The sequence below is a fragment of the Trachemys scripta genome, chromosome 10 (assembly GCF_013100865.1).
Source record: "Trachemys scripta elegans isolate TJP31775 chromosome 10, CAS_Tse_1.0, whole genome shotgun sequence".
Taxonomy (NCBI): Eukaryota; Metazoa; Chordata; order Testudines; family Emydidae; genus Trachemys; species Trachemys scripta.
Genome location: NC_048307.1, coordinates 59,655,102 through 59,669,221, shown reverse-complemented (window position 1 = coordinate 59,669,221; position 14,120 = coordinate 59,655,102). Strand labels below are relative to the sequence as shown.

The following is a 14,120-nucleotide window of genomic DNA, read 5'->3' as shown; positions in this document are numbered from 1 at the left end:
CCAGTGGATCTATCACTGTAAATTATTTGTATTTGTGGAGTGAATGTCAAAGTTTTTAAGTATCTCATTGAAAGTTAAAAGCATTTTACTTTTTAGGTACTTTGGCGGACCATGGGCCAAATCCAAAGCTCCAGATGCTTAAATCTTTTTATTTGCTTATGATGATGATGATGATTGTGGTGTGAAAAAGGTTTCTCTGGAATCTGGACCTTGACTATACCTTGACCAAGAAATTTGGACCTTGACAAATAGTAATTGACTACCCTGGTCCAGAGTATGAAGCAGTGGGCTAGGAGTAAAGGAACATGGGTTCTAGTCCTTATCTGCCATTTATTTGCTTTGAGACCTTGTGTAAACCATTCTATTTTCTGTGCTTCATTTTCTCTGTATTTAAATTGTTCCTTCCACCAGCTCTACAGAGGGAAACGTTATGTAAATGATCGGTGTTCTTATTTCTTATTAGTAAAAATAAGTATTGTGATTTTTGGTCAGCATGTACGTTGTGAAGGGTTGGATCACAGAAACCCCCTAGGGGCTGCCAACTGATGTGCCAAGACTACTTCTGCCCCTGCTTTCCTGCCCTGGCAGCTTGGGACTTCAGTGCCCTGTCTGATTTGAGCCAGACCCGCCAGCCTGCTGCAAACCCAGACCCAGGTCTGAACCACATCCCCTAACAGCTGTAGGCTTAATTGAAAGCAGCTTAAGAAGTGTTCCTGTCTTTAATACTCAGATGCCCAACTCCCAATGGGGTCCAAACCCCAAATAAATCTGTTTTACCCTGTATAAAGCTTATAGAGGGTAAACTCATAAATTGTTTGCCCTCTATAACACTGATAGAGAGACATGCACAGCTGTTTGTCGTCTCACCCCCCTCCCCCAGGTATTAATACATACTCTGGGTTAATTAATAAGTAAAAAGTGATTTTACTAAATACAGAAAGTAGGATTTAAGTGGTTCCAAGTAGTAACAAACAGAACAAAGTGAATTACCAAGCAAAATAAAACAACACGCAAGTCTAACCTAATACAGTAATAAAACTGAATACAGATAAAATGTCACCCTCAGAGATGTTTCAATAAGTTTCTTTCACAGACTGGACACCTTCCTAGCCTGGGCACAATCCTTTCCCCTGGTATAGCCCTTGTTCCAGCTCAGGTGGTAGATAGGGGATTTCTCATGATTGCAGCCTCCTTTGTTCTGTTCCACCCCCTTATATAGCTTTGGCACAAGGCGGGAATCTTTTGTCTCTCTAGGTCCCCCACCCACACTTCTAAATGGAAAAGCACCAGGTTAAAGATGGATTCCAGTTCGGGTGATGTGATCACATGTCACTGTAAGACTTCATTACCCACTTGCCAGCGCACACACATACAGGAAGACTTACAAGTAAAACAGAGCCATCTACAGACAATTGTCCTGGTTAATGGGAGCCATCAAGATTCCAAACCACACTTTGCATAATTACAATCGGCCTCAGAGTTATATTTCGTATTTCTAGTTTCAGATACAAGAATGATACATTCATACAAATAGGATGAACACACTCAGTAGATTATAAGCTTTGTAATGATACTTTACAAGAGACCTTTTGCATGAAGCATATTCCAGTTACATTATATTCTCACTCATTAATATATTTTCATAAAATCATATAGAGTGCAACGTCACATACATTTTCTCTAATTAACCAAACTTGATCAAAATTAAATCTTATCTGTATGTCTTTTTTCATAGCTGAAAACCTGTGTTAATCATGGAGCCATATTGTGCTGGTTTCAAGCATGTGCAACGGGACTGTGGAGTTCATCTCAAGCTTGCAAATGATGAGACACACAAAGCTAGAAATACACAACACTCCAAGCCTGGATCTTATGGTGTCAGTATTAGGGTCCAAGGAATCGATGGTCATCCCTACATAGTGCTAAACAACACAGAGGGGTGTTTGTCAGAAAACCCATCTTTATCTGAAAATGGGCTGCAGGTTGCATCTCAGACAATTAATAGGTCAGCTCCAAACTCCAATACTGCTCTTAAATTGGGGGAGAAAAATAATGAAGAAATAAAGTTTCCTGGAACACAGTCCACACAGCCCAGTATGTTTAAAAGCCTAAAGCAAACCAATATCAATGAAGGAGAGAATGGAGTCTCAGATTCTAAATATGGAACATTAAAACCCTCCAATTTGTTGAACTTTCAAAGGCATCCTGAGCTTTTACAGCCTTATGATCCAGAAAAAAATAACTTGAACTTGGATAGCTACCAATCTTCTGTGTGCAATAAGTCTAAATCTCTTGCAGATGAAGGCAAGATTGAAACAAAGCCTTGGACTTCTTCATCTAAAGTAGTGACCCTACAGAAAACCCCACAGCTTGTGGAGTCAGCCAAATCAAATGTGAAAACAATACATTTGAACAGGTCCATAGCAGTGGAAGACCAAAATAAGCATGTGTCCAAGTGCTCCAGTGTCACTAGCACTCCAAATGAAGTGCATGTATTTGAGTCCCTTTCATCTAGTGGAGGATCCCCACATGTTAGCCCAACTGGCCAACCAGAAACAAGGAAAAGTAGACCAGATGTTCTTTCTTTCAGCAGACAAGATTCAGCTGGATCAGTATTGGATGGGTCACGAAGATCATCGTCTTCAGCAACCACTCCAACTTCTGCAAATTCCTTGTATAAGTTTTTACTTGATGACCAAGAATATGCTATCTATGCAGACAATGTTAATCGACATGAAAACAGAAGGTATATCCCATTTTTGCCTGGAACAGGCCGTGATATTGATACTGGCTCAATTCCTGCAGTTGATCAACTAATTGAAAAGTTTGATAGGAAAATTGGTCCACAGAGAAGAGGTAGATCAGGAAAAAGGAACAGAATTCACCCAGATGATCGTAAAAGATCAAAAAGTGTCGACAGTGTACTGTCTTTAGGCCTGGAGGTGAATTCAGATTACTTAGATGAGTTTAGTAAAAATTTGGGTAAATCAACTGAGCACTTGCTAAGGCCATCAAAAATTTGCCTTCAGAAACAATTATCTCTTGAACAAAAGTTGCCTTCCCCTGATACACAAGTTGCTGCTCAAACTGTCAGCAAACTGCAACCGACTGCTCAAGACATTCAGAACAACCATTACAATTCATTGCAATATCATAAAGAAAATAAAGTTAATGGAGCGAGTTTGATGTTTAGGTCATCCACACTTCCGGTACAGAATAAAAAAGAGGAAGTTAAAACAGTAACTTCTACTCTCTTGTTGCCAAATCGAATTACAATCCCGCCCGACCCAGGAACAAAGAAGATCTTAATAAAAACACATTCTTCTGCCCCAAATACACAGGTAACTTTTCAATATGAAACATGTTGTCTCTTAAGTTACCTGCACTGTGTAAGTCAAAGCTGTCTGGTGTACACTGTATAAAATGCACATTTTCTATGGGTCAAATCCTGCAGTTTATCTTTAGACCAAATTCCCATGGTGTTTAGTGGAAGTTTGACCTCAGGAAGAGCTGCAGGATGGGTTTCAATAACAGTAAATGTAAACAGTTATTCTCTGGGTGAGGCTGTAGAAAGCCAAGTTTAAGGAACAGAGTCACATTCCTGTTTGGCGGAGGGAGAAGGGTGGGAATTAGGAGTGTTATTGTAAAAGAAATGTGTTAGTGATGCCTAAAACATACTCACTGCAGCAAATAATAACATTAAGGAAAAGGTCCAAATGTGCATATTTTTAAACAGGTGTCTCTCCTGTCTGCTGCATTGTAGTACGCTTGTTTCTCTCAATGGCCCCAAAGAAGTACTTGGTAATTTTAAGTAGTAAGATTTATAGTAAGATCAGTGACATTTTTTACGACTGTCAGAGTAAGAACAAGCACACTGTATCTTTCACTTATAAGGACTGATCTGAAACCCACTGAAGTCAATGGGAAAACTCCCATTGACTTCAGTGAGCATTGGCTCATACCCTCAATGAACTTCTTCTCTGGTAAAATTGCTACAGTAGAATATCAGAGTTACAAACTGACCAGTCAGCCACACACATCATTTGGAACTAGAAGTATATAATCAGCAGCAGTGACCCCCCCCCCCCCCCAAAAAAGCAAAAAGCTTCTCAAAGTCGGGCCGCCGCTTGTTCAGGGAAAGCCCCTGGCGGTCCGGGCCAGTTTGTTTACCTGCCGCATCCGCAGGTTCGGCCGATCGCGGCTCCCACTGGCTGCGGTTCGCAGCTCCAGGTCAATGGGGACTGCAGGAAGCGGTGCGGGCCAAGGGATGTGCTGGCCGCCCTTTCCGCAGCCCCCATTGGTCTGGAGCAGCGAACCGCGGCCAGTGGGAGCCGCGATCGGCCAAACCTGCGGACACAGCAGGTAAACAAACCAGCCTGGACCACCAGGGGCTTTCCCTGAACAAGCAGCGGACTGGCTTTGAGAAGCACTGCTGTACAGTACAGTACTGTGTTAGACGTAAACTTCTAAAATATAAAGAAAAAGTAGTTTGTTTTTTTTAAAGGTTTCAGAAGATATGGAAACTGTTTCTGTGCTTGTTTCATTTAAATGAAGATGGTTAAAGGCAGCATTTTTATTCTGCATAGTAAAGTTTCAAAGCTGTTTTAAATCCAGTGTTCAGTTGTAAACTTTTGAAAGAACCATAACGTTTTGTTCAGAGTTACAAACATTTCAGAGTTATGAACAGCTTCTGTTCCTGAGGTGTTGTAACTCTGAGGTTCTACTATATATAGGATGGAGAATTTCAAAGCCCAGAAGCAAAAGTGGGAAGCAAATCATTGAAAGAGTCTGTATTTTGATATCCAGCCTTGTGTTTTTAGGCAACTCCTGATCTGTTAAAGGGCCAACAAGATCTCACGCAACAAACAAATGAGGAGACAGCTAAGCAGATCCTTTACAATTACCTTAAGGAAGGGTTAGTAAACTTCATTAACTTTTATAGTAGAAATTGGAGATTGTACCAGCTTGAGGATCTTCATTTAATTTTTTGGGAGAGGTTGTTTGGTTGTTTGAAGTATGTACCTGTAATCTTCTGGATCTTTTTCAGATTCCTAATCCCCATAGCAGTCTGTTCCTATGTGTTTTATATTCAACATAAAATATCGTGATGCACAGAGAACAATTAAGTAGCAGCATATGGTAGCTGAAAAATTACTGTGGAGACTTCACCCTTAATATGAATATATAAAAAAAAGAAAATTATTTAAAAACAACTTTTAAAATGTCTGTAAATATAGTTCTATACGTATCCAATGCAGACGTCTTTGATTTGTTATGCAGAGTTAGTTGCCACTGAGACCACTGTCTTAAGTAAAACACTACCTTGTATTGGATGGATGGATGATGTAATCCTTCTTTCTTAAAGAAGTTATAAATTAAATACACTGTCGTTAAAATTAGACTGTAAACCAAAATGGATAGATTAATTAAAAATTATACTACTTCACTATTCTGAAGCTCAGCAATGTCCTTGAACGTTACAAAGGATCTGAAAATTCCCATCTAATCAGAACTTGTACGCTGTATATTGTTCAGGATCAGATTAAATATACTTTTTAAAAAATTAAAAATAAATTTGTGGGTTGGTTAATTTAAAAAAAACCAAGTGTATCTCCTGTGGTGTCAAAGTTCAGAAAACATTTAAAAGCACAACACACAAATTGAGCAGCACAGAAACTATTTCTAAATTGGTGTATAAAAGGTGGACTGTACACCTAAAAGTCTGAGGTAAGTTCCCCTTGTCCTTTGCATCAAGTGCCTTCTCCAGGTGAAAGATTGTCACATTTTTTTTGATGTTGTCTATTCTGAAAGTAACCAATTAAAAAAAAGGGCAGGGGGCAGAGAATTTCTAACCCACACAATATACTTAACATTTCTATGCACGCCACCTCTCAAGCCTCTTAGGCTATTGATTTAGCAGAGTTTCTGGTAGCTGTGATATCACAGAATGAGGGTGTTGTGACAATTGGGACATAGCAGGCAGGACTATGAGGGACCTAAACTTTATTGTGTTAAAAGTTTCAGGCAGCTTGTTCAATAACTTATGTGCAGAACACCCATCATTGCTATACTGGCCTTCAGCTCAGAATTGTAATAAAAGAGTCAAGTAATTTTCCAGAAAATATTTGCAATTAAAATTTTTTAATAATTTATTTAAAGTCTTTGTGGAATAGTAGTTTAAAATTTATTTTTAATTTGCTCCTAATTGATTTTATTATAATTTGCATGCTTGAGGTTTATTCCAGCCAGAGCAAAATAGTTGGTGTCCTAAATCATTGCATTGTTTACTTACATTGTGTCCATGTTTCAGAAGCACTGATAATGATGATGCCACAAAGAGGAAGGTCAACTTGGTTTTTGAGAAGATCCAGACTTTAAAGTCAAGAGCTGCTGGAAGTGCACAAGTAAATAATCAAATCACTTTTGTTTGTGTGTTTCATAGCTATAAAATAGTAAAGTACAGAACTGCGTATCATTGTCTAAAACCGTTTACATGGTTTGTAAAAGGAGACTAGGGTGTGCGTAATACACACAGTAGATGAGTTTGAAAAGATGCAAAAAAAGCTACAAGTTGGATTTGTATACTATGGCCCTGATCCAGCAAAGCACTTTAAGCATGTGAATAGCTTCATTGACTTCAGTGGGACTACTTGTGCTTAAGGTTAAGCACGTGCTTAAGTAATTTGCTGGACTGGGGTCTTTGTGAAAGTTTACATACATTTTTAAATGTAAGAGTAGAGGAATCTGCCATGTAGGACATCTCTAAGTACATTTTGCAGTTGTGTGTCGGAGACCCAAATTAAGGAGTAACTAGGGTTGCCGACTGTCTAATCACACAAACCCAAACACCCTTGCCCTGCCCCTTCCCTGAGGCCCTGCCCCACCTCTTCTCTGAGGCCACACCCCACTCACTCCATCTCTTCTCCCCCCCCCCCCGCAATCACTTGCTTTCCCGACCCTCACTCACTTTCACCAGGCTGGGGCAGGGGGTTGGGGTAGAGGAGGGGGTGTGGGCTGGGGGGTGGGGCCAAGGGTTTCAGAGTGTTGGAGGGGGCTCCGGGCTGAGCCTGGGGCAGAGGGTTGGGGTGCAGGAGGGGGTGTGGGGTTCAAGCTCTGAGAGGGAGTTTGAGTGATGGAGGGGGCTCAGGATTTGGGGAGGGGATTGGGGCGTGGGAGAGGGTGAGGAGTGCGGGCTCTGGGAGGGAGTTTGGGTGTGGGGAGGGGGCTCCAGGCTGGAGGTTGGGGTGCGGGAGGGGATGAGGGGTGCAGGCTCGGGCTGGGAGGTGCTTACCTCGGGCAGCGATGCAGCAGGGTTAAGGCGGGCTCCCTGCCTGCCCTGGCCCCACACCACTCTCAGAAGCGGCTGGCACATCACTGCGGCCCCAGGGATGGGGTCAGGCGGCTCCATGTGCTGCCAGCGCCCACAAGCGCTGTCCCCACAGCTCCCATTAGCCGCAGTTCCCGGTCACTGGGAGCTGTAGAGTCGGCACTGGGGGCGGGGGCTGTGTGTGGAGCTGCCTGTTCACTTCCCCCGGGACTGCAGGAACATGCCAGCCACTTTCGGTAGCGGTGCGGAGCCAGGGCATGTAGAGAGCCTGTCTTAGCTCCGTGGTGCCTCTGAATTTTCAGTGCCTAATATCTCCTGGTTTGGCTTCAGTAGCCTCTGGGATATAGGGTGTGATTCCGGGAGACTCCCAGTGAAACCGGGAGGGTTGGCAACCCTAGTAACATTAGGATACCTCACTACTGTCTGAAGGTTATGTTGTCAATACCTCTGTGGGTCAGTGCTGGGTTTACAATGGCGCCAGTGGCCCATGCTCAGAAGGGGCATGCTCCGCTTGCACAGCATCCCGAGACCCCGCCAGCCTGCTGGCTCTCCACTGCCCATCACCTGCTCCTCAGGCCGAGGGCTCCTCTCTGCCCCGTGGCCCCACCCCCTTGTTCCTCTCTGTCCCCTGTCTGGATCCCAGTGCACCTCCGGCTCCGGGCAGTCTCTGCTTCCCACCATCTGTGGGGCCCCACCTGTCTCCCCAGAGCTGAGCCGCCTGGGACTGGTGCAGAAGCCTGGCCAGTCTCAGCCAGGTGGCGGGGAATGACAATGTGGGGCTTGGCTGGGCCCCTCCAGGCAAGTGGGTCCTGAGGGAGCCTGGGCGGGGCAGGTGCCTCGTCCCTCCCCCCGGGCTGTGAGCCCAGGCTGCCGCAGTGTCTGCTGCGTATGAAGCTCAGTGTGTGTTAGCATTGGGTGGGGATTCTTCTGGGGGTCCGCGGGCGGGAGTGGTGGCTGTGCCCCAAGTTGGGCATAGGGGCACCAGTTTAATAATACTGCATAGGGCCCCATAAATCCTAAGGATGGGGCTGGTGGTAGGGCTGTGGGCAGAGGGGCGCTGGGCAAGGGTGTGTTGTGCAGGATGCTGTGCATTTGTGGGGAGGTTGGGGGAGGTATTCGGCATAGTGGATCCAGGGGGGCTCTGGCCATAGGGAATCGGGAGGCGGGGGTGTTCCGGTGCTGGCCGTGGGTGCTGTGTGGCGCAGCATGGGCCTGCCCCCGAGGAGAAGGGGGGCCACTGTGTGTCTGGCAACTGCCGGTTTGTAAATGGTGTCCATGCCATGCCCATTGCCTCTGGCCAGCCCCTCGCTCTGGAACTAACGTCCCCATGCCATGCTCCATTGCCTACCTGGGGGCCCACAAATATGTTTAAAAGGTTAATCCGGCCATGCTGTGGGTGGGTGTTTGTGATATACTGAAGGTATTTTCCAGTGGTTGTGTCTATATGGTGGGAGAGAGAGGAGACTTGTGTGAACTCTTAAAAGTAATTCCTGCTGATGTCTCATATGCATTGAAAGGTGATTGTGTTAAAGGAAAGGTTGTTGTTTATTGCTGTTGAAAAGAATGCTGAATCTCCTCTCATTACAATGGCATGAATTGCTGTTTCTGCTGTGTGTGTTTTAAATATAGAATTTGTCTAGGATGTTGTTTAAAAGCAATAGTGCAATAACATAATTTGACAGTTTGCATATTCAAAAAATAAATGTTACTATTACCTGCCAAGATATCAGTTGTGCTTTTTTAATTCTAAAAGAAACCTGAAAAAAGCCTATTTGTTACCATGTTATTGATCAGAGGACTGAATTTGAAGTACCTTATCAATTTATTTTATTTTAGATTATAGGGAATCAGATTGAAAATATAAAACACAAGTGAATAATTATAAAAAGTATCTGTCCAAAATCTGCCCTCAGAGCCATATACTCAACTCCCATTGATGTCTGTCAAAGGTGCACAAAGTAATCTGAGAGTGGAATTTTGCCTGAAGTATTAGTGGTTTATTCAATTGTTGTTCATTGGGTTTTAGTTTTTTAGAGCTATACAACACACACCTAGTTCTTTTGAGATGTTTTCAATGCTACTGGAAATATGCCTTGAGCAAGCTGCAAGGAGTTGAATAAGAATTACATTTTTCAGAGTAGCAGCCGTGTTAGTCTGTATCCACAAAAAGAACAGGAGTACTTGTGGCACCTTAGAGACTAACAAATATATTAGAGCATAAGCTTTCGTGGGCTACAGCCCACTTCTTCGGATGCATATAGAATGGAACATATATTGAGGAGATATATATACACACATACAGAGAGCATGAACAGGTGGGAGTTGTCTTACCAACTCTGAGAGGCCAATTAAGTAAGTGAAAAAAAACTTTTGAAGTGATAATCAAGCTAGCCCAGTACAGACAGTTTGATAAGAAGTGTGAGAATACTTACAAGGGGAGATAGATTCAATGTTTGTAATGGCCCAGCCATTCCCAGTCCTTATTCAATACTAAATTGATTGTATCTAGTTTGCATATCAATTCCAGCTCAGCAGTCTCTCGTTGGAGTCTGTTTTTGAAGTTTTTCTGTTGTAAGATAGCCACCCGCAGGTCTGTCATTGAATGACCAGACAGGTTAAAGTGTTCTCCCACTGGTTTTTGAGTATTATGATTCCTGATGTCAGATTTGTGTCCATTAATTCTTTTGCGTAGAGACTGTCCGGTTTGGCCAATGTACATGGCAGAGGGGCATTGCTGGCACATGATGGCATATATCACATTGGTGGATGTGCAGGTGAATGCACCCCTGATGGTATGGCTGATGTGATTAGGTCCTATGATGATTATAGGGAATCAGCGCATCATCAAAGATCTACAACCTATCCTGAAAGATGATCCCTCACTCTCACAGATCTTGGGAGACAGACCTGTCCTCGCTTACAGACAACCCCCCAACCTAAAGCAAATACTCACCAGCAACTACACATCACTGAACAAAAACACTGACCCAGGAACCTATCCTTGTAACAAAGCCCGATGCCAACTCTGTCCACATATCTATTCAAGTGACATCATCATAGGACCTAATCACATCAGCCAATTATAAAAAACAAATTATCACTATGTTTTTTATTAGTTCTGTCAGTGGTTTAATTTAAGTTTTAAAAGGAAATAAAAAAAATAATATCTTGGACTTTTAGGATTAAACATCTCTGTTTATTTGTAGGTTTCTAATTCTTCAACTGAAGTCAAAGCATTGCTGGAACAAAAAACAGAGCTAACGAGCAAGGTTGCAGAGCTACAGAAAAAGCTGGATCTAGAAATTAGGGTATTATATTTTGTTACTTACATTATAAAGAATAGAAGTACTATTGCAAATGTGATGTTCTAAACAAGTGACAATCAACCTGATAAAGCTAACATTTTCTTTTATGTAAGATTTATGCTAAACTTCCCAGTAAGCATTCTGTCCCTAAACTAATGACTGTGAATGCTTTGTGTGCTTATGTAATATGGGGCTTTGAATTTTGGAACTTTTATGTGAAGAGAATATTGCTGGGGTTATGAGCTCAAGACTTAGAAGATTCTGTGGGTTTCTCATAATTCCTACATTTTAAAAAAATCATTATTTATATATCAGTAAATATACGGTAAATCATGCTAATATTCTCATATTAGTGAGTGGAATTTGCATAAGTGCTTAATATATCAGACAAGTGTGATCATTTTGCATCATATAGTTACACTTTTGCTTATATGGAAGATTCTTCTTTTTTTAAAGAGTGTGCTTTTCTAAAAATAATCTCTCCCCATTGTTTGCTTCACATAGCCCTTGGATGCCATGATGGAGAATTACATAAGTGAAACTTTCTTAAATAGCTGCAAAACTAAAGCTTTAAAAAAATCTTTGTAACTATGGTGAGACATGTTTGGCATAGGAGATATACTGTATTAATTCATGTAGTTACTGATAAAACAGGTATAGCGTTCGTTTTCAATCTGGAACTTGAAATGGTTAAGTGCTAAAAAGCACTGAAGAGACTATGGAGGCAATTTAGTTGTAATAGATTATAGTGTGCTTTAAGTCTGTGATAGCGATCAGTGTAGTGGAGACTGACTGGCTAATACTGAGATGCCTTTCCTTTTCATATTTCTAATAAGAGTCCAGAAGCCATGCTTATCTTCTCCAATACAGGTCTTGTTATGAGATTTCATAGTCTAAGTAGTTTAATATTGTAATTGAAAAAGAATGAAGTATTGAGAGTGAATCTTTTCATACCTTTAAAAACAAGGCCTTTAATTTTGTTAGCATTTTACCTCAGCTTAATACTTTCAATGTGTACAATTTAGAATCAGCAAAATGCCAAAGAAGAGAGAGACACTACAAGAGCAACTCTGAAAGATCTACAACAACAACTTGACAAAAGTGTACAAGAAAAAGATGCCTTAAAAAAGCGTCTAGGAGAAAGTGAGAAGGAACTCAGGCAAAACTTAGAGGAGTGAGTTTCTTGTAGAAAACCTTTGTGGAGTTTGTTCCTCTATTAAATACTGCAGATTAAATTTATCTATCACTCCCTCCCACCTTCTGCCCCCACCCCCCAAGTTTATGCTTAGAAGACACTAATTCAATACAATAGCAAGTAATGCTATTTTTATTATTACCTGAAGTGTTTAAACTACTACCTCAAAACTGACCATCTGGGGGTATTTGAGGCAAAACTAAGATTTTTTAAAAAAATTTAATATTAGTTTTAATGCGGGTTGTACTTATACTGCATGGTCATCCAGTACAGGTAGGTTTTTTAAAACACAGAAATGCATGAGCACTACAGCCAACAATGTTATCAATGAAAAACATTAAGTCTAAAATAAAGTTCAGTATTCCACATGTGCATATTTGCTGCATAAGAGAATATCCCATTTTTCCATTAGAGTGAAGACAAAGTCTCATTCTCCTCCTTTGTGGGGGGGATGACCAATATGCCCTGCACAGCTTCCACTATTATTGCCTCATTTGATCCCATCCCAGGCTGGGAGAGTGGGAGCAGAGTTTTATGGTACCTGAAAAACAATTTAACACCACTATAAACCTAAACATTTCTTTCCCCCCTTGATGAGACTTTTTCAAGTGAAGATGGAGCGGGAACAACACCAGACTGAAATCAGGGACCTTGAAGACCAGCTCTCTGAAATGCATGATGAATTGGATAATGCAAAGCATGCTGTGGATGGAGAGAAAGAGGTTTTGATAGAGGTTAGTAATAAAAAAAGCTCAAGAATAGTGTGCATGAGGATATCCTGAACAGTTGTATCTATGTCCCATTGAATGGGAGTTGTGGAAACAAGTATCTAATGTTAAAGATTGTCAGCTAGTAGATATTGGCTTCCCCTTTATATAGAGGACTCTGGAATGAGATATGAACTGCTTTGGCATTTATCTTTCAACTTGTGGTCAGTGCTCTCTTTATAGGACATGAAAGTACACTACTGAGACACAGCAGACTAAGAAAACATAGTAACTTCCATGTAAAGTATTTTGTTGCAGTTTTAAAAATCGTCCAAACAAATCTGCTAGAGTTCTCAATAGAAAAGACTCTGATGAGCAGAAAATGGCTTGAGTAAAACTCCTGGGAGCTAAAGATATCCTTCATTTAACTACAAAAAGAAGAACAGGAGTACTTGTGGCACCTTAGAGACTAACAAATTTATTAGAGCATAAGCTTTCGTGGACTACAGCCCACTTCTTTGGATGCATATAGAATGGAACATATATTGAGGAGATATATATACACACATACAGAGAGCATAAACAGGTGTATGTGTGTATATATATCTCCTCAATATATGTTCCATTCTATATGCATCCGAAGAAGTGGGCTGTAGTTCACGAAAGCTTATGCTCTAATAAATTTGTTAGTCTCTAAGGTGCCACAAGTACTCCTGTTCTTCTTTTTGCGGATACAGACTAACACGGCTGCTACTCTGAAACCTTCATTTAACTGATTTGAAAAACACACATGCAATCTGTGGTGTGACAGATACAGCACAGTAATCTTTCAGGCCAATTATGTCCTTCATCATGGCTTTTATTTTCTGAGGATTTTAGCATGCAGCTTATAAGCTAGTTTTACATTGATAGAAAAGAAAACAGAGAAACACCTACAGTCTGGGCTCCCACCTCAGCCCTGTAGTGCAGTGGTCTCCAAACTTTTTTGATCGCTCACCCCTATCAGTAAAAAAAATTTTGAGCACGCACCCTCTGCTGCGCCAGCTCTACCATTTTTGCCAAAGCAAAAAAAAAAAAAAAAAAAAAGGTGCTCGGACAAAGAAAAAAAGCGCTCCTCCTGCCATGCACACCCAAGGATCCTCTTTGGCACCCCACTTTGGAGACCACTGCTGTAGTGAATGAGTGTGGCACCTTCATTGAAGGATCTTAATTCATATTTGTAAAATGGTTCAAGCCTCATATCATCCCTACAATGCAGGTAAGCCTTATCCCAGTTTTACAGACTGGAGTAATGAGGGATACAGAATGGAATAAAAAGGTAAGTGTGACTCATCCAAAGTTACAGTGAATCTGGGGATGATCCAGGAATAGAGTTAAGCTCTATCTACTAGAGCACATTTCTTTTAATACAAGACTATAAAGCAAAGCTGACCACAGCAAAGCAAGTAAGAAGCACATTGTTGCTTAAATATGCATGTAGATTAATAAATGAAAATGTTACTTCGGAGGTGGCTGTAACAAAAATATGTAAGAACAAAAACATGCAGGAGGAGTAGAAAAGAGATCTGGAGAGCAGTACCCAACCA

General features: G+C 41.4%; 1 protein-coding gene across 4 annotated transcripts in view; it reads left to right on the top strand.

Moving 5' to 3' along the window:
* The window catches only part of CGNL1 (cingulin like 1), a 124,668-nt gene that overhangs the window by 41,920 nt on the left and 68,628 nt on the right, over positions 1–14,120 (top strand). For 3 of the 4 annotated variants that reach the window (XM_034784431.1, XM_034784432.1, XM_034784430.1), the window contains exons 2-7: positions 1,736–3,341; positions 4,821–4,915; positions 6,311–6,404; positions 10,534–10,635; positions 11,658–11,806; positions 12,426–12,561. In XM_034784431.1, coding sequence (XP_034640322.1) covers positions 1,755–3,341; positions 4,821–4,915; positions 6,311–6,404; positions 10,534–10,635; positions 11,658–11,806; positions 12,426–12,561 — 2,163 coding nt within the window. In that variant the 5' untranslated portion in view covers positions 1,736–1,754. The remainder of the gene's footprint in view (positions 1–1,735; positions 3,342–4,820; positions 4,916–6,310; positions 6,405–10,533; positions 10,636–11,657; positions 11,807–12,425; positions 12,562–14,120) is intronic. The other variant, XM_034784433.1, reaches the window with a different exon arrangement.